Source organism: Engystomops pustulosus, chromosome 2 (assembly GCF_040894005.1).
Source record: "Engystomops pustulosus chromosome 2, aEngPut4.maternal, whole genome shotgun sequence".
Classification (NCBI taxonomy): Eukaryota; Metazoa; Chordata; class Amphibia; order Anura; family Leptodactylidae; genus Engystomops; species Engystomops pustulosus.
Genome location: NC_092412.1, coordinates 160,880,726 through 160,901,833, shown reverse-complemented (window position 1 = coordinate 160,901,833; position 21,108 = coordinate 160,880,726). Strand labels below are relative to the sequence as shown.

The 21,108-nt window shown below is 36.7% G+C and overlaps 1 protein-coding gene across 1 annotated transcript in view; it reads right to left on the bottom strand.

Annotated features, from left to right (window-relative positions):
* Nucleotides 1-17,168, bottom strand: part of HNF1B (HNF1 homeobox B) — a 28,832-nt gene extending 11,664 nt beyond the window's left edge. The window contains exons 1-4 of the mRNA XM_072137160.1: nt 16,620-17,168; nt 10,289-10,488; nt 9,000-9,264; nt 7,521-7,765 (exon numbers count right to left, since the gene is read on the bottom strand). Coding sequence (XP_071993261.1) covers nt 7,521-7,765; nt 9,000-9,264; nt 10,289-10,488; nt 16,620-16,957 — 1,048 coding nt within the window. The 5' untranslated portion in view covers nt 16,958-17,168. The remainder of the gene's footprint in view (nt 1-7,520; nt 7,766-8,999; nt 9,265-10,288; nt 10,489-16,619) is intronic.
* Between the last annotated feature and the right edge of the window lie 3,940 nt (nt 17,169-21,108).

Sequence of the window (21,108 nt, the reverse complement as noted above, 5' to 3'; positions counted from 1 at the left end):
CCGACAGAAAACTTCTGTTTTTTTCCCTTGTTATGCCTATTATGCCTTATTTATGAAGTGTCCGCTCCACAATATTGGTGCTTTTCACACATTTTTCCTTTCTTTGGGCGCACAATTTGGGCGCCACTTGGGAATCTGACACTTTTCTTGCGCTTCTAGTATCCCGACAATGTTTTTGGCACCATTTTTTGCACACTTCAAACAGCTGGTCTACAGAGTTCTACTTCACCTTTGTGAACTTGGAAACAGTTCCAACCCTTTTCAGTCATTCACCAATTCATTAATCCTTTGCGCCACAATCTAACATCCCAGTGCCCAGTGAAAATTTTAACCCAATACATGTGCCAAACACACGGCCCCTGCGCCAAAATTGGTACATGCCCCACATTGTGCACAGTCCAAGCAGGACTCTATTTTTTTTTTATTGTGATGTTTTGGTGCATGTAACTTGCACTGACTAGCCAGAATTTTTTAGAAAGTCACCAAAACAAAGCTCCCCTAATCTGGACTGACAAACTTGGCTGAAAGAAAAAGCACAAAGAACTTTGCAAATATTTTTTTTAATTACGGTAAAATTGCTTCCACCTCTATAGGCAAACATGTCAAAATAACAAGCACAGGTCTAGTTTAACTGAAGGGAAAAACACCTATGACAAATCAGACAAAAGCCACAAAAAGAAACAAATCTGACAGGAAAACTAGAAAGATAAAATATAAATCTCCCCCAAATATCGTTTATTCTTGAACTCTGCTATACTACATATATTTTTTATACTTAAGTACAAAAATCCTATCATCACTCGGATTGCACTATCTATACTTAGTCCACTGCTATTTCATATTTATTTTATTTATGTGTTTTTGGGTTAACCTCCCTCTAGAACTTTTTGCCCAATCATGGAAGCTATTCAACCATACCTAAGTAATTCCAATCACACTGTATTTCTCATTTACTGCAATAGCCTCCAGCTTTCTTTCCAGTTTTACAATCTTTCTGCATTAGCAAGCTTATCAAGGTAGAACAAAAGCCACTATAACCGTGCGACTGTTATGAGTCCCCATACCATTGAGAAACTTCACCTAACTTTACAACTGTAAAATCTGTATATTTGTTTATTATATTTAGTTAGTTGGATGTTTAATATGACAGTATTATTTAATTTCATTTAGAATAGATAAGTATAAGTTGAGAAACTGTAGTGATCACAAGGATGAGGGCCTGCAATTACCCCAGGTGCACAAACCGGTGATATGGTTGCACCTCCACCATCCCATGACTTTCAATGTGACTTCTGGTATCATCATCATTATTAATGGTAAGTAGTTTGTGATTGACGATGGCTTAGTGGATGAACCACAAACCATCGAACATATAATCCTTATCTGTTGAAGAGGGAATAAATGTCATCAGCGGAAAAACACCTTTAGCTTGCCATTTTATGTTTACAAACTGTTAGTCAAATATCTGACTGACATTCCTAGGTATATACTCTGGTATCCAATCTATTGGTGTTATTTTGATTTGTGACTCTTTTCTGCATGCTCTTTTTTAATGTTTTGACAACCAGTGTTTTCATATCCTCATTTTATATTACACATTTGTGTATTTAATGTAATTCTTGTACTGTACGGATCATGTATGTATGTAGTTTTTGCATTGTGTGTTATTTCTTTGCAACAAATACATTTTCTTTGGTAGCATTTAACCCCTGAATGACCAGGCCCTTTTTGGTTTTTGCTATTTCATTTTTTTCCCCCTTTATTTATTTGTTAACTAACCCTAGGTTGTCTGATTGATCCTACCATATTTTACACATCATGCATTGCATTGTGCAAATCACACATTGTAATACATTGGGAATATGTATCAATCCTACTGATTTCTTTTTCTTTTTTTTGTGCAACTTTGTGAGATTTTTTGCAGTTTGAGACTTTTTAGGTGCAAGCAAGCAGCGTACCAAAATTAGATGCCCCAAAGATTTAATGAAGTGTGCCGTATTTATCTTTGTAGCCCAGATGTTTGTTCAACTTGTGAGACCTTTGGGCTCTCAAATTGTCCTATTTTTGTACCTAATAAGTCCCAAAACAGAGTACGCTAGACCCAGACTTACTTTTGGGAGCTACTATTCGGGACTAAAAAGTCTCACACCACAAAAAGTCGCAAAAATGACCCACTTTTTAATGTCGACGTTGACCAACAGGTTAACCCGGTGTTGCCAGTGAGTGTTTGCTGCAATATGCTGATATAAGGGAGCAAGCCATGTACATAAACTACTATTATCATCCTGAAGTCGCAGTGTACATGCCTTAAAATGGATAGCAAATGATATCCTATTTTTTAAATTATTTTTATCAAAATAAAAAATGGTTTTAAAGAGGAACCTGTAACCACATTAAAAACCCCAATCCCACAAACAGTACCTTATTCCTCTGTTTGTAAGTCTACAAACAGGTAGAGGTCTTTTTTATATCTTTTTAATGTTACAGCATGTATAGAAAAGTATTTTTATTTCTTCCTAAGAGACAGCCAAGGAGGTCAATCAGGCAGTCAGGCAACCCCACATCCAGACCACCGTTTGCACTGTCGACTCTGTCTCCGGACATCATCTGGCACTTCCCACTACAGGCTCCACTCTTCAACGTCACACTTCGGCTATCCAGAGTTCTCACATATACGCTGCTTTACACGTTTTGGGAGCGCCTCTTAGCCAGCTAGTTAATTATAATGATGATATTCCAGATATTCCAGATATACACAGATTACAAATTGAAGCCACACAAATAAAACTAATTGGTGACATGTCCTATCATATGCTGTATTCTGAATTATGGGGGCACCATGCATAGCCACAGGGACTAACAGTACGATAGTGGATCTGAGCCCATGGATATGTAGTATGGAAATTTGTAACCCAAACTGTAGGCACTAAGAAATAAGTCCAGCTGGTAGTAAGAAACTTACTTGCAGTCAGCTGTGAAGTTCTCCTGTTGTGTATTTCACTGCCTGTTATGTATTGACTTACTTTTTCATATGAACCTGAAGCCAAATTAAAATTTGTAACCCCCAAAGACTACAGCATATAGTTTTCAACATTTTGTATACTAGTAGCTCATTCATGCACATATTTCAAATTTAATTTCCCTTTTAGGTCTTTTGAAATGGTTATGTTGACCATTATAGAAAATATATGGGAAGAATTCAAGAGCAACAACTATATACCAGTAAATCTTTTCACTTCCTTTTTTAAACTTCCAAATATTTCAGCATTTTTTTAGGCTTGTGTAGTTCTCCTTAGAAATCATTTTTCAAAAGCATCATCTCTACAGGTATGCTTTAGTGTCACCTAAGCAAATGCCCTCTATAAATTTCCTTCTTCTGTGGAATCTAATCAATGGGCGCACCAGTCTCCAGCTTTGTCAATCAATTTTCACAACAACCTTATGTGACCTTTGCTTCTGTAATCACATTATGAAGGTAACCATCAGTCCTATTTGGTGAAAAAGAGCCACAGAATAGACTGCCACTATACCTCCTATATCCCCGGACAGCTCCTGCTGTCTCAGTCTAGTGCCAGTAAAATAAACTACGACTTTTAGAGGCCTTCTGGGTAAAGATAAATGAACACTCTAGTACAGTAATTGCAGACCCTTTAAGAGAAAAAAACAAAGGGTGTCATGGTGTGACTGAGTACGCAAGGGAAGGATGAGGGCACATCAAAGACTACAAGACTTTTACAAAGACACAATTTAATTGTCTTAAGTATGCAGAAAGGCAACAATGCCATGACAACAGTAGGCAACATGCTGTTGCATTATAGCACAGCCAGTGAACAACACTGAAAACAGCTGACTTTGCTGACAGTGTTAGGTTTTGGGGCATATTGTGAGCTATCAGTCTCTGTGAGCAGAACTTCTCTTCTATCATTCTTTTATTTAGAAAATTCCTGAATTAGGGTCAGGTTTTGGTCATCCTGTGAAACTCTTCCAAATATGCTCTCCTTAATGACACTCTAATTGCGACCCACTCAATAAAACATAAAAACTTCATAATCTCAGAATTGTATGAATACATTTTATGTGTATGTGTTTCTTAACATTGATTGTAAACATCTTTTTTAATACAGCTGCATTAATATAATGCAATCAATTGTAATTATTAGCAAAGTGAAGGGTTTTTTTAAGTTCAAAATCTCAGTTTTTATACAGGCCAATAAAATTTACAGTATCCTGTCACATTTAGTTTTGGTAGTAGTGCTTTGAAATGTGTAATTAAAATCAAATTACATTTTTAAGTAATGATCCTTATACAAAATGTATATGATAAAAATATCATTTTTATATAATGATCCTCGTATGCATGTAGCATCATAGAAAGGATGCTGTGAAAGATATCAATATCATACTGATGGGGGGTTCAACTCCTAGCACACATGAAATGAACTGGGTAAATAGTCCAAGACAGTCATACTAGAGCTACAGCTTCTTAACTTAGGTCCATCTAAGGGCACACTGTCTACTCAGCTTTAGCAGACCTATTCTGAGCTATGCCTCTTCCAACCCCTGATCAGCAGAGATGGTAATAGTCAGACGCTCAAAGATTCAAAGATCTGATATTGAAGGAATTACTAAGGAATTAATTCTGCTAAATCCATATTCTTGAATTTCTGACAGTATGATATTTTTCTGTATAGATTTGATTATATATATTTTAAAGCCAGATGTTAGTAAAAGACCAATGTTGCCAATATGTATAACTGACATGGCATTAAATTATCCAACTCAGACATAATGTTTCTACAAACAATCAAGCAGGGCATAAATATTTTTAATACATTTTGTGTTTTATGTGGTTTGATAGGACAAGTTTTTACAGATCATTTTGCGGATGTTACCTTCACAAAGCCAAGAAACCGCTTTATTGCACTTTCTCTGCTTATGTCAATACACGTTTCTTCTGATAAAAAGAACAATTTTCCATTGGAATATATTACATTTGTATGGTTTAATGTTAAATTGGCTATAACTGTTTCTTAAAAACTGTTGTTTGACATATGATACTTTAATAAAGAATGTTTAAAAAATTATCTATAGATAATTTTATATTTGCATCATGCAACACATACTATTCTAGACATATGAATAGACATGATAGTTTAATATAGAACTAAATGTTTGGAAAATTCTGCATTCATTCCCTGGTTAATGCGTCACTAGACAGTACAAAGGACCTCCATTCTGGAGATTGTATGGGGTTATAGAAATAGTTATAATATGACCTATTTAGGGTAAATAACAGTTAAGGTTGGGTAGATAAATGAACACCTGAAATCATATATCCAAAATAGTAGTACTATTGTAGTAGTAATGTAGTAAATACAATAACTACACTATTTGCTTACAGCACTCACATGTGCTTTGTTATTACATGTCATAGACCTAGCTTAAAGCACTGGAGCAGATTTATCAAGAGGAGTTATTTTGTTGGATTGTGTGTTGCCCCATTTTGTGCCAAATTTATTAAATTGCGTATGACATAAGTTTGTTCTGAAATGTGACTCCACTTTCTATTCCATCCTGTAACTGGAGATAGCTATTGACAATTTTTGTGACTTGTCCATTGTCTACAGGTGTTTTGTGATGTACTTAAGTCCAATTTGGGACTTAAGCTGTTCTTGACTGTACTTACAACATTAAAAGTTATATTTACTAGATTTTTGCGTACAAAATTTATATGAAGTATGCAAGAAATTTTCCTTATAAAGACTGTCAGACAACTGAATCTGCATATTTATCTTCCCCTTCTTCAACTACAAACAACCTGTACAGTTAAAAAAAAGTAATATATGGGGATTTTAATAACCTGCTAATGTACATTATTCGCACCATGTATAGAAGTAAATATATATGAATACCAATATTTATCTACACCCTAATCAATGTTCTAAATTTACAAATAATGTAGACATGCAATTGTCCTGCACCATTTCTATATTATCAATAAGAAGGCACATGAGTCTATTATACCAACAGTCTACATTTGTTCATCTCATTTGTCATCCTCATTTGCATTTCATTGAAAGCCCACCTTGGAGCAGAGAAGTTAAATTAGCACACAAATGTTTGAATAAATGGGGCAGCTCTGTAGAAAGAGATGTGAGTTGTAACCCTGATCTGACCTTTTTCTAACCTTTGTGCTTGTCAAAGTCAGCTTTCTTTTGTTTGACTTTTGAGTTGGTTAGTGTTAAGATTACAGGTAGACAGACAATGGATGCTATCACACAATACTGCCTGCCCTACTTTTCATTTTACCTCTTGTGGTCTCATAGTCTAGAATCTTATCACCTGGACATACATCAACAATGGGATAGAGATGTCTTCTGTCCCGCAAAATAACCTATACTATGGATACAATGTACAGCAAATGTATCATGGGATCGACAAGTAAACAGTGTGGGATAAGTGCACACCACTAAAAATGCCTATACATCTATAAGGCTAACAGCTAGTTCTCTCAACCCCTCCGTAATCAGGCATGCTTGCGGTAATGACAATATATCATGGCATATATCAATGTATCAGGCTACAAATAGTAGTGGTCATATTCATAACATTATTATCAGCCACTTCAAAATCTCAATGAAAGAGGATCTACAGTATACATGACCAAGGCAACTCTCAAAGAAGGTAGATTCACACATTGAAGTGTCTAAGAATTTGTGCTATAAAAACTAATTTCTGTTGCAAAAAGGCTCAATTACATCCAAAATAAGATATTTTTGTGCATAAAATTCATATAAGTGTCTGATGCAGGATGATAAATGTGTTGTAGTTTAAGACTGTCTAGCTGTACTTGCGCCTTCTTTGCACTTGCCCAATTTTTGGAGCACTGACTTTTCCTGTGAAGCCACAACGCCTTTTCTGAGCCCCCTTGAGTTAATACTTTGTTGAAACACTCTAGGTGCAATGCCATCTGTTAGGGGATATCTCGACCAGCTTTTTCACATCTGGCTGCAATTTTTGCCCATTCCTCTCATATAGTTGGTTGGTGAGATTGGTTGGAGAATGCTACAGTCTCTAATGCTTTAATGCTTTGCAGCCTCTAGGAAAGCTGTGTATTTAGCTCCATCCTTTGTTTTCATGATGCTGTTCGTTTACATATGTTCTCTAACAAACCTTTGTGGCTTTCACAAATAAAACTGCAGTTATATTGAAATAACATGTAACATTTGAATTTTTTGGAAAATGCAAGAGGTATGAACTGTTTACCCGCTGTACAACTTCCCATTTACTAGTACAGAACAGTAAGCTTTTTAAAACGTTCTGTTGTCCAGAGACTTTCTGGTCTGATCCATGACATAACACACATTCCAATTCAAAGAGCAAGATATGTAATCTCTCCATGTCACCTGTGTTTTTCAAGATTTTTTTTGTGGAAGACAAAATGAACATGGGGTCCTCTATTTCATTGAGGTAAGATAAAAGACAATAAGAACCAGTAGGTCTGGAACCTATTTTCTTACCTTGCAATTTGCTGGGTGGGGAAGAACTTGACTGTGTATGATGTGGAGATCCATGTGACATAAGTTGATTCATGTTGTGAGGATGTGATGATCCAGTACTATAGGCGTCCATAGCCAACTTTTGACGAAAAGCTTCTTCTTTTCGCCTGTTTGCAAACCAGTTATAAACACGAACTTCTGTCACTAGATTTGAGCCCAAACCATGTGCTTTTGATGGAGATACTCCTCGCTGAAGACATTCTGCTCTGTAATGACAAATTATGTTAAATATCTGTCTCTGGAGGAAATAATTATATATATATATATATTATGGGTATAGAGTTATTAAAGATATTATAACTATTTTTCCTAATCCCTTAATAAAGAGGCCTGAAAAAAGGCTTTAATGACCAGGGTATTTTTAAAGCATTTTCATACCTATTGGTATTGCATTTTTTGGTCATATATAATATGATATAAAATATATATAGTCTCTGGGAAACAGGGCGACTATGGTGATGTTTTTTAAAGCGTAGCAGGGGATTTCATTTATTGATTAGACCTAGCAGCTTTGCTCAACTCTTACAGGGCCAGTGTTCATATGCACTGCCAGCTCCTGCAGTCATTGTACAGCACTTTAGCACTACTTTTTCTAGTGAAAAAAGGAGAGGACAGAAGCAGTAAAAAAACGACTCCTGACTACTACCAAGTATATCTGGCTGTGTCTGACAGCTGGAGAGTCAGTCCTGCTCCCGTGATCAGCAGTCAAAAGACAGTATGTGGTTAAGATTGAATTAAAATTTTCTGACATGAGTGATATATCTTGCAATCAAAAAGGGATGTGGTCCTTGATCGGTTGAGACTTTTTTGGCCAGTAGACCAGTCACATGTGAATAACGAGAATTATAAATTATTTTGAATGGTGTATTTTTGCATACACAGATTTGAAAAGGGAGGTTCTGTAGGGGTCATTTATCTTTGCTAGGGACTTTCTACCTGTCTGATTTTCTTCTTTTGGGTTTTAGGCTTGTTTAATTTATCATAAAGGGTAATATATTTGGCATTTCAGTTTGTTGAGTTTTTATTCCTGTTTTTTTTTTTTTTTTAAAAGGCGCACAAAAGTTGCAAAGTCTTCAGCTACCTATACTATTCTATTGCCTGTGTCTGCTTGAGACTAGTGGTATATTTGTCCAAGGAATTACAATTTTTTACCAAAATAGTTCTTCTGAAAATGTTATACCTATTTGTTTGTTTGACCACTTACAGCTAAAGATATGTGATAAGGAAAATAATCAGTCACAATTGGTATCACAAACATTAGCTGTTAAGCAATACCTATAAAATGGCCGTTACATGAGCGTGTTTAAAAATTTTATTATGCTCAATCAAATCAACTCATGTGAAATTAAAAATAAAAGGATTAACAAGAAATTAAAAATCAAGACTATGGTCACAAACCTCTCTGCAACTTAATTTTCGTATATCACAGACAATCATTACCTGTTACACTCTTCAACCAAAGCCTCTCTCTCTTCTTTACTGGGATTTTTTTGTCTCTCATATGCCTGGTAGAGAATATGCTGCGAAGCAGGCCCCCATTTAAAGCGGTTGCGTCTCATTTTCTTATTGGCAGGCTCTGAGCAGGAATCATCAGACTGCCCTGTGACTTGATTTTGTTGGTTGAACTCTGGAAAGAGAAACAGCAGCTGATCTTGACTGCTTTTGTCTGTAATGTTTCCAGAACCCTGGACTGTTTGGTTGAATTCTGAAAAGAAATGGGAAAATTAATCTAGCCATAGAAAATATAAATAAAGCAATAGAAATCAAAAGAAATAGAAAGCCCCTGATTTCATTTTGTTTAGGTTAAGATAGTGCTTAGGTTGCCTCTGACCTACTTTCAGGAAAGGATAGATGGCAAAAACTTGTACATACATGGTTGTTTATATTTGTTAGACATTGATATGAGTTACTAAGACACAGATATTTGGTCATGTATTTAAAATAAATTGCAGCTAACCTTTACCATTCAGGACTTTATAAGGTCCTATTATTCAAATCTGTATTGCACTAAATGTTTAACGTATTTGTCTCACATTATACAACTTCCAAGCAAAGGGGCCAAAGGGTTAAAATAAATATATTCCTACTTCTGAGTACCTATATGTTGTGACAGGATCACGAGGTGGGGACAATCGGGGACCTTGTAATTTGGCAGAGAGTTTTTGAGGTGAATGCTTATAAATAATATTTATTTCAGTCATTCTGCCCATTTGCAAAAAAAAGGTTTTGTTTCTGTATGTCATCATCTGGTATGTACAATATATATTACTAAACATTTTCACAATACCATGGTACAGTATTTTTACTATGAATCATTTCAAAATTTCCTTTAAGAAAATCTGCAATAAGTCAGTTATTGCTGTGGATTTTCTCCAGATTCCTACCTTTGCATTTAAATAGTTAAAAATGCAGTGGGACTACAAAACATCACAATAGTAAGTCTCCACAAAAGCACACAAATATTTTCAGCACCATAAAGAAGTAAATTCTGCAGCGTTTACACCCCATGTGCCTCAGTCTAATGCTTTGCTTCCACTGTAGTAAAGCTACTCCTGAATTGAAAACTTGGCACATGGTTTCCCCCACAGTTTACAGCTCATTGTTGGGAATTCCATCAGATGAACACTCTAATCAGATTACCGTCATGGATGAAAGGGCACAGAAATAGTTGATTGATGTTAGCAAATTTATCAAACCTATGAGTGGGGGCTTTTTAATGTATTACTTACGTCTTAGTATCTCCCTTTGCTTCCTGACATACCAGGTATATAGAGCAGCACGTTTTTGGGTTTTCATAGGAGTCCCTTTGTTAAGGTGTTGGGAAAGATGTGATTGGTTCAGCCCAGTAATATCAACCACTTCTCTTTGGGGAATATTATGTTGCTGCATGTATCCTTTTATCATCTTTGCTGCTCTCCATGGATCTTCACTGTAAAGAAAACAATATGCTATTAACAACTGTACAGATTATTACAGACATCCCGATATATTAACTGTACCTATTAGTAGCCATTCAATTGACATGATGTGTATGAAAGTGAAACTTTTCAGATCACAATAGCAAAGGTTTCCTTTCCTCGCATTTATAGATCTATGATTATTATGTATTACAGCAAGGACACTCTAGCATGGTGAATAAACATCAAAACACCAAAAACAACTGATGGAACCCTAGAGGAGCAGTTTATTTAATTACTCCGTATAATCTTTGAGTAGTCAAGAGGTACATAATGCCTGTAAGGCGGGTTTCACATAACTGTGTTCAGTTTGAAGAACATGATCTTGAGCTGGTTACATTATCCAGACCAACCACAGCTGTGTGAACCAAACCCTGAACATAGTCATGAAGTATAATAAAGTGAGGTGCCAATCGGCTTGAATACTGCTATCAGAAATAAGCTATTATAATATATGATCTATGAGACTGCTTTGGTTTTTTACATAACTGTGGACATCTGGGAAATACAGCCTGCCCAAGTGGAGTATAAGATACAGTGGCATGCATATACATATCCTTATAGTTAACCAACATTAGTCACAAGATACTCCAACTTTAAAACAGTGATAAACACCTCAGAAGAAATAGAAAACTTTAGGGTGCTTTGTTTTTTTAGCAAGGTTGGCTTGCTTTTTGGCCAGTAATTTGCACTATAAAACTAATGCAGGGTACTTATCTGTCGCTATTTATGAATCTGCTAAATACGCAAGTTCTAACAACAAAAACAAAATGTCAAGCATAGGACACAGTGTCATTCTATTGGGGTAATATTATAATTAATGTTTCCAAGACCACCAACAGGAAAAGACACCGATAACACCGGAAAAGAGGAGCAATTATCATAGTAATAAGATCAATGTCTTTGGAAAATAATTCAGCAGTTTTTGATTATGGTTTTTCACAGAAAAGTTTTAAAACTTTTATAAAATATGCATGCTGATGCAGCATTGTCTAGAAAGGAACATAGGTAGGTTCAGCCGTAGCAATTAAAGAACATAAGTGCTGAATGCACCAGTTAATACAGGTTGTTTCTGTGGGCATTCCACTGATATCAGATGAATTCATATTTTGTCAACAGGGTAAGTACCAAATGCACCTCTATCAGTTATATAAATATATATCATATGGGTGTTTTCACAAACAGCAGGGTTTTTTTGGTATAAACGCATCTGCAGATTTTATTCCGCTCTGCTTTTTTTTTAGTTCAACTGGAGGACATATCATTACTTTTCCTGCTTGCTATACTTTTGGTAGTGACTCAATAAACTGCATAAATAAGGCAATGGAAATAAAATAAAAATGTTCTTGAAGATATTTACCCCGATCCCCCACCCCAACACTCTTATGTCTCCATGCAATACTAGTTTAACAAACAAAATAAGGAAACCGGTACATTGAATAATAGATGATAATTTAATCAAGTAATAGACATGACCATGAAAATACACTGACCAATGAGTCATTAGTGTATTAAAGCATTCGAGCATTAGTAGTAGTCATAGGCACAGCATCCTGAACAGACAGGTTACCGCTGGAAACCTAATGTCAGTCTGGTGACAATTTGTACTTTATGACGTCCTGCATATCTGAGCGGCCATCCATGCTCCACAAAGACACATTCTTTAGTCATGAGATAATGTACATGTATAATATTATAGATCTTTATCGACAAAATATATGGATGTAATATTATTGAATAGAATTAACTGACTGTCATTAAACATGGAATGATCTAGAAAAATTTAATATCTTCTCCAAGTTCCTGAAACCTATGAAACCTCCATGATCTTCATATACTTAAATTTAGTTTGTGAAAGCAAAACATCTATACAAATAGATGTCAGTAAAAAAAAAAAATGTCATATTTGAAGTGAATTTAATAATCCCCCTTGCACCTTGTATTTAATTAAAAAAAGAAATACACAGGCTAAAAAGCTATGTGGTGAACCACCCTTATGCAAATACATATAAGTAGCCATTACTTATAATATTTATGTTTGTATTATATTTTTGCTGTTTGATTTAACTTGAAATGAGCTACTCACAATAGTGAATAGATGAAAAATCAGCGTAAATGTTATTTGTCAAGGTCTATTTAGTATATACAATTCATGCAGGTTCTTTTACGCCATTTAAATAAATACACATATGTATTTATCGCCACATCTCCTTTCCAAGTAGTTATTTACTAAACCCTCCCACTAATACTAAGGTAAATCCAGAGCTGACACTGAGACTTAGCACCCAGAGAAGTGATATAAGAAGTGCCCATCTAGTAAAACAATACAAAAGAAAAACTATTATTTGGCACAGACCATCACGTCTAAAGTCAGACAGTAGGTGTTCTCCTTAAGGAGAGATTGCCAATTAAGGCAACCTTAAAGAAGAATCACGTCTAAGGCAGCCATGTATTTTCCATGATTTTTACAGGCCCATTGTCTTGCATTGTCATGATCTCACAGACATGTGCATGAATGCATTAAAATCAATGGATCTGTGTGCCATCCATGTGGAATATGATGATAAAAACAGTTGTGAATAAGATATAATAATTTTAGGCAGAAGGCTCCCATAAAAGCATAATGTTTAAAACATTGCCCCATTCATGTGCTTCCTTCAGCTTTAGCTATGATCGGGAGCAGCATAAGGCAACTATCTGGAAGTAAATCTACATTAATACATATTTTATAATAATCTGTATAAGGTATGTAGAAAAATGGTTAGTAGACTTTGGATCTCCAACAAAGTGCAAAATTACTCTATACCATCATTGTTTTTTAAAATATATGATTATGGCAGAATGTGATAAAATTCTATAATGTACAGAATCCCACCGAGGAGTAAAACTATGACTATTGAAGGGGTAGTGAATATTGTTGGCTGATTATGGTGTGTATTGTATTGTTTTCCCTTTTTGCGCGCCACATTTCTTTTTTTTCAGTTGAAAGTAAATCATGGAACAAGAATCTAAAGAATATGTGCTCTAACTACAAGAGTTTTAGACGCTAGAGAAAAATCATTTCTGAATAAACATGTAGCACATAAAAACACAGAGCAATATTCATTTATACTATAACATACTGTATAATAAAGCCCATCTCTTGTTATAGGCCTCATGAAGTCACATACTGCAATACATTCAGTTAAACTCTGCAGCATGAAACCTCCCATAGCAAATATTTTCATAGAGAACTATTTTACTACAACTGGAAGAATAGGCTGATCGTTGTTCTCACAATGTCGGTGAACATCCCATTTTATCTGTTGTATTAATGCACAGATACAAATAACTAGCAGGAGACCTTACAACATAAGTGGTCTGACAGCAACTAAAATAATAGTCGATGAAAAGGAAATGATCTTCTCATATCACCATATTATCTTAGTAGATCATTTTGGGTGCAAAATCCCATGGGAGCTGTCAAAAGTTCAATGGTGTATTTGAAGAGGGACAATGCCCTCATGTACCCATGGCTAATAACAGTTGTTCGCGATTGGGGTTATGGAACTGTAGTAATGGGATTACTGTAAATTATATAAATAATTTATATACATAATAGAAATTAGAGACCCACCCATATACTGTACAGATTTCTATGTATTTATGTTCTGCAAAGGGCATTTGTAAATTATATATAATATATTTATGTATTTATTTAATAGAATGAAGAGGCACCTATGGTCTTATGCGCTGTATAGGCCATGTACAAATTATATATAATATTTATATACATAATACAGTAGAGACACCCTCATATACATCTATCACACATGTCCATACACTATATACATTTCCATGAACTTATGTTCTGCAGAGGCCATACATAAATTATATATAACAAATGTAATCTTTACATACATAATAGAAAGTAGAGGTACATCCTCACATACTTATCTTACACTGGTCCATACACTGTATAGATTTCTATGCTTTTTACATTCTACAGAGGCCATATATGAACTGTATGTAATATTAATATAAATAATAGAAGTTAGAGGCACCCTTACATACTCCTCTCACATTGGACCATGCATTGTATAGATTTCTATGTACTTATACTCTGCAGAGACCATATAAAAATTATATATAAATTATATATATAATAGACACTACAGGCACCATTAAATATTTTTAATAATAATGTGTACTTTTGTTCTGAAGAGTCCATTAGTAAATTATACATTTAATATTAATATACATAATAGAAGGCAGAGGTACCCACATATGGGTCTATCACACTGACCCATACACTGCATAGATTAATATACGCTGATGCTCTACAGAGGCCATATATATAAATTACATATAATATTTATGTACATAATACAGTAAGGGCACCCTCACATACATCTAGCACACAGCTCCATATATTGTATAGATCTCTATGTTTTTTTGTTCTGCAGAGGCCATATATATAAATGACATATAATATTTATATACTTAATACAGTAAGGCCACCCTCACATACTTCTAGCACACAGCTCAACATATTGTATAGATTTCTATGGTCTAATGTTCTGCAGGAGCCATATATATAAATGACATATAATATTTATATACATAATACAGTAAGGGCACCCTCACATACATCTAGCACACAGCTCAACATATTGTATAGATTTCTATGGTCTAATGTTCTGCAGGAGCCATATATATAAATGACATATAATATTTATATACATAATACAGTAAGGCCACCCTCACATACATCTAGCACACAGCTCCATATATTGTATAGATCTCTATGTTTTTTTTGTTCTGCAGAGGCCATATATATAAATGACATATAATATTTATATACTTAATACAGTAAGGCCACCCTCACATACTTCTAGCACACAGCTCAACATATTGTATAGATTTCTATGGTCTAATGTTCTGCAGGAGCCATATATATAAATTACATATAATATTTATGTAAATAATACAGTAAGGCGACCTTTACATGCTTCTAGCACGCAGCTCCATACACTATATCGATTTCTATGGTCTTATGTTCTGCAGGGAGCATATATATGAATTATATATCATATTTATATACATAGTACAGTAAAGCCACCCTCACATACTTCTAGCACACAGCTCCATACATTGTATAGATCTCTATGGTCTTATGTTCTGTCACCATTAATGAGGCGGCGCAGTCCCCCCGGTAGTGCACAGGTGAGGGCTGCAGCCCAGGTACTCGCACAACATGGCCGCCCTCCGCCTCTCCGTTATCGACACTGTGCTACGGCATCTGTGGGTTTTATTCACAGTAAGGTTTTGTTTGCAAATTCATAATGATACATTTTATGCAGAACAAAACTCCCTACTCCACAATCTCCGGGTCAGCCGGATAGAAGTGTGGCACTACGATTAAAAACCTGCGTGTATTGGTTTATGATCCATGTATTACAACTAATTCAAAGCATGGCCGTCCAGAACAAAGCTAAGGACTGCTTCTAGTACTAGAAATATCAACTACAGGCGTCCGACACTTTCCACCGACATACATAGATATATTCTGAGAACCCATTTATAACATAGATGGATTACCTCAAAATAAAACCCTTTAATATATATAAAATACATAATCTAATAAAACAAGTATAAACTAGGCGTTAGTTTATGTAAGCAGGCATTGGAGGCAAAACGAAAACTTTCATTTTCGTTGAGATTTCGTTCATTTATATGTTTATGTATTATATACACTACATATTATTAAATATATATATATATATATATATATATATATATATATATATATATATATATATATATATACATCGTTATCTATTATATACCTCTCTCTATCGCATGGAATTGAGTAGTATGAAAACACTGAGTAATGCAATAAGTAAAATTGGTCAAAAGTCGGTAAGATTGTAAAAGTATAATATGTCTTTTTACAAGAAAATTAGTTACAAAAAAGTTAAGAGAAGGTTTTGTGTATTTTCTACATAATGAAAAATCCTTCAAGATATATATTATAATTGTTGGTAATAGTGGAATTCTTTGGATATGAAAGAAATGAAAAGGTAAGAGATTATACAATGGCAGTGCCCCCATTTGCACTCACCTTAACATTCTGTCCACCTCGGCTCTCTGCTCTGCCGCCTCCTCAGTGTTTAGGGACTGCAGCTCCTTGAGAATTGGTGGGGTGTCAAAGTCCTCCCCATCCTCTGAGCCCTCATCTCCGGAAAGTTTGCCTTTGTGGTGTCCATTTGTGAGGGTATGGAAGACGGGTTTGGAATCAGGCTCGTGCCCAGGTGACATGTGCATGTTCTCCAGCTTCACCCCAAAGCTGGGTGTGGGTATAAGGTCCTCCAGGGCTTGAATAAGAACTTCTTTGGTTATTCCGGAGTTCAGGAGAGCATTGAGTAGTTCTTGCTGCAAAGAAGATAATTTGGAGACCATTTTACAAGGACAGGGAAGGGAGGGAGAAAGTTCAGGAAAAATGAATGAATTTTTCCCCTGGCACTGGACACCTGTTCTTCTCTGTGCCACGAAGAAAACTCTAAGGAAACTCCTACATAGGGCCAGCTCCTTCTTCTAAGCAGACATGCTCTCCTCCATGGGACATCATAACACATGCAAATGAGTAGGAAGGCAGCCCCATCATCCAGGGTGCAAGGAGAGGAGGAGAGTGGAGGCTGGGCTCATTTTCCCTTTTTTATGCTAGTGACAACACACTCCATTTATTGGCTCTGTTTATCGCTCAAACACTGCCTGAACTTTGGACTTGTTAAGCAAGAAACCACCAAGTGCAACAAAGAATAAGAGAAAAAAACTTCATTGGCTTCCAGAAATCAACAGATAGTCTTCATTGTAGCAGGACTGTGTGCACAAGCAGTACATGCAGTGTATAAAGAAGCTGGCAATTCAGTGCCCACAATATATTGCCTGGACTTACAATTTTTATTCTTAAGTAGCTGCTGATAATTCCATCCTTATGGGAAACCTTAGAAAATATTTATGTGGTGTAGTCAAACAATAAAGGTTGGAAACAAATATATAAATATATACTCACACAGCATAATGAAATAGCATTAAAGAGGATTTTTAAATCTGTAGTAAGCTCTAATGATGGATAAAACACACCCTTTATTTATATATATAATCATTGATTATATACATATTTATCAATGTACATAGTCAATGATGACATTTACAGTATTTCAATTATTTTTGAAGTTGTATGACACTGCATTTGTAGATCTATCCTTATGAAAAGAGGCTGATGGATGAAACCACAATGCTGCGTTGTCCTTTAATCATTCAACCATTCATGGTTTGATCAGGTTATCTGTAATGTTATTATCCCATACTCTACATATTAAAAAGGAGTGCAGAAACAATAGCCCCTAGGATATAAATTCTATTGTAAGTGAGTTGTACATATAAGTGTACCAGTACATAGATGACACCATATAGTCAAGCTCAAGTTAGTGACCTTACACATTCTACACGTGGTAGCAGACTCAGAATCCTATAAAACAATGAAAATTGATTTTTTTTTTCCCCTTGCAAACAATAGATAACTGGAAGACGGTGGCAAGGGTATTATCTAAATTAGGGTGTTTTATAGGTAATCTTAATTTTTCCTTAGATTACAGACACTTGCTTCCTAAATGAGTTTGAAATAACATGATTTATACTAGTCTATTCCTTTAGTAAGTCTAGTGGTCAATTCCTGTGGTTTTTACTTGTAACAGTGCAGTTTCTTTTGCTTCTGATAGATCACTTCAAAATTAACCTTCAGTATGTTCTTGTGCAATATACACTTATTAAATGGGACAAAAACCTATGCAATTTGGGACAATAACCCATTTAAAATGGCTTGTACATTTATTAAGGGTTTAGAAACTTTTTGATTATAATTAAACAGCAACAAAAATGATGCAAATGCAGCAAAATTTTGGAGCAGCTTTTTTTTACATAATCTGATAGACTACTCAATGGTGCAAAGTACGACTAGGCAGTCTCAAACTACACCAGGTTTATCATCCAGCATCAGACACAGTGATCTGGCACAGCAGAAGACTATCTAGTCTAACTTCCGTTTCCTTCTTTGGTTGACCTTGATGGACATACAGAGTATTTCTTTTTTCAGCCATACTATGTGACTATGGAAGTGCGCACTGTTCTGCTTTGCAACACTCTTAAAGGAAACCTACCACTTCATTTTGATTTACCTCTCCGAGGTAGCTTCGGCGCTGTGCGCGGCCATGCGCGCGTGACGCCTCCGGCACTCCGTATGGAGGCGCGCGCGCGCACGGCCGCGCTCAGTGCCGAAGCTACCTCGGAGAGGTAAATCAAAATGTGTTTAAACCGCGATATAGCGGTTTAAAACACTCGCTAAGGTAAGCTCCGGCACCAGCTCACCCTGAGCTGGTGCCCGGTGTTTACATCTCATACCTACCATCAGAAGTGGTAGGTTTCCTTTAACTTGTCAGTGATAGTCAGTAAAGAAGTTAATACGCAATTATAATTGGACTGTATTCACATGTATTAATTTGATTTAGCGAAAACAGCTTTTTGATACAATTTTTTTTCTGGTGTGAATGACAAAAAAGGGAAATATGTGGCCACACATCATGGAGCAGGAAATGGATACCAATATCTATTGCTATTTTCTTTTAGGGACGTGATGGACTGTGCCAATAGATTTCTCATAAGCAAGAACATCTTTTTTTCAAATCTTATTCCTAGCCAGCTTGCTTCCACAGACAAACAGTTTTTAATATTTAAAGATTCATTAAGGACAGGTTCTGTTCCACAGGACTGGTGCATAGCAAATGTCAAATGTAGTGTCAGTATACAAAAAAAGATCAAAAAGCAATTCTGGAAACAACAGATCTGTTAGTTTAACTTCGGTTGTGGGCAAAATATTAGAGGAGTCTGATAGAGATGCCATCGTGGAGTATCTCACTGTACATAATCTTATTACACAGCGTCATCATGTGTTTATGAGGATCAATCCTGTCAGAGTAAGGCTGCATTCACACTGCCGTTGCCCGCCGTACCGCACCGTAGCAGGCAACGGCAGCACACGGGGAGAGGAGGAGAAGGTGAGCGCAGCTCACTCCCGCCCCTCTCCATAGGAAGATATGGCACGCGGCGACGTACTACGGAGAAAGATAGGACATGTCCTATCTTTTTCCAAGGTACAGAGCGGTACGGTGCCGCACCCTCCCAACTTGATTAACCCTCCCAACTTGTCCATTGGACTGTGGATGGTAAGCAGATGAGAAGTACAGTTTAACCTGTAGTTGACCACACAGAAAGCGCCAGAAATGGGAAACAAACTGCACCCCACAGTCTGAGACAATGTGCAGAGGTAGTCCATGTAGCCGGAAGATGTGCTGGAAGAACAGGCTTGAAAGGTGCGGGGCCGATGGCAGAACTGGCAGAGGAACGAAGAGGGGCATCTTAAAGAAGAGATCCGTTACCACCCAGATGACTGTATTACCGGAAGAAGATGGGAGATCCGTAATAAAGTCCATGGCTATGTGGGTCCACAGGCAACTGGGTATCAGCAATGGGAGTAGCAAACCTGCAGGCTTGAGGCATGATGACTTGTTACAGGCACAGGAAGCACAGGAACCCACAAAATCTCAAAAGTCCTTGACCAGATCCGGCCACCAATAGTAACAAGATATGAGGGCAACAGATTCCTGTGCCTCAGGGTGCCCAGCCACACGAGAGCAATGTCCCCAAGTTAGTATCCTCTTCCAAAGAGCAGGTCGGACATAGATTTTGCCATAGGTCCACAACAGCCGCAGCAACCAGTCGCTCTGGAGGAATGATATGACGAGGAGCCGACTCTTCCCCAACAACATCAGAGGCACAAAAGAAGGCATCGGCTTTGATGTTCTTCTCGGTTGGATGGAAGTGAATCAGGAAGTTGAATCGCGAGGAAAAGAGAGTCCAGCGAGCCTGGCGAGGATTGAGGAGCTGAGCAGTCTGGAGATACAGGAGATTCTTGTGGTCAGTGTAGATATGGACCGGATGATGAGCTCCCTCCAGAAGAGAGCGTCATTCCTCCAAAGCAAGCTGTAGGGCTAGAAGTTTTCGATCACCAATGGATTAATTCATTTTGGCAGCTGTGAAGTTCTTGGAGAAGAAGCCGGAGGTGAGGGTTCGACCCTTGAGTCTTTTCTGGGTGAGGATGGTCCCAGCACCAATGGATGAGGCGTCAACCTCCAACTGGAATGGCTTCTCTGTATCAGGCGGTGTGAGAATTGGCACAGAGGCAAAGGCCGACTTCAGCTTGATGAAGCTACTTCAGCTGCTGGTGGCCAGGGTCTCGGATTGGCGTTCTTCTTAGTCATTCCCACAATGGGAAATATAATAGAAGAAAAATGTGGAATAAATTGCCAGTAATAATTGGCAAAGCCCAGAAATCTCTGTATGGCATGTAGTCCCACTGGGTGAGGCCACTGAAGTACAGCAGACAGCTTGGCAGGATCCATCTGTAATCCTTTGTCAGAAATGAACTTGCCAGACGTGGGTCAGTTGAGACTTTTGGTCTGGCGAAAACACCAAAATATCGTCCAAGTAGACAA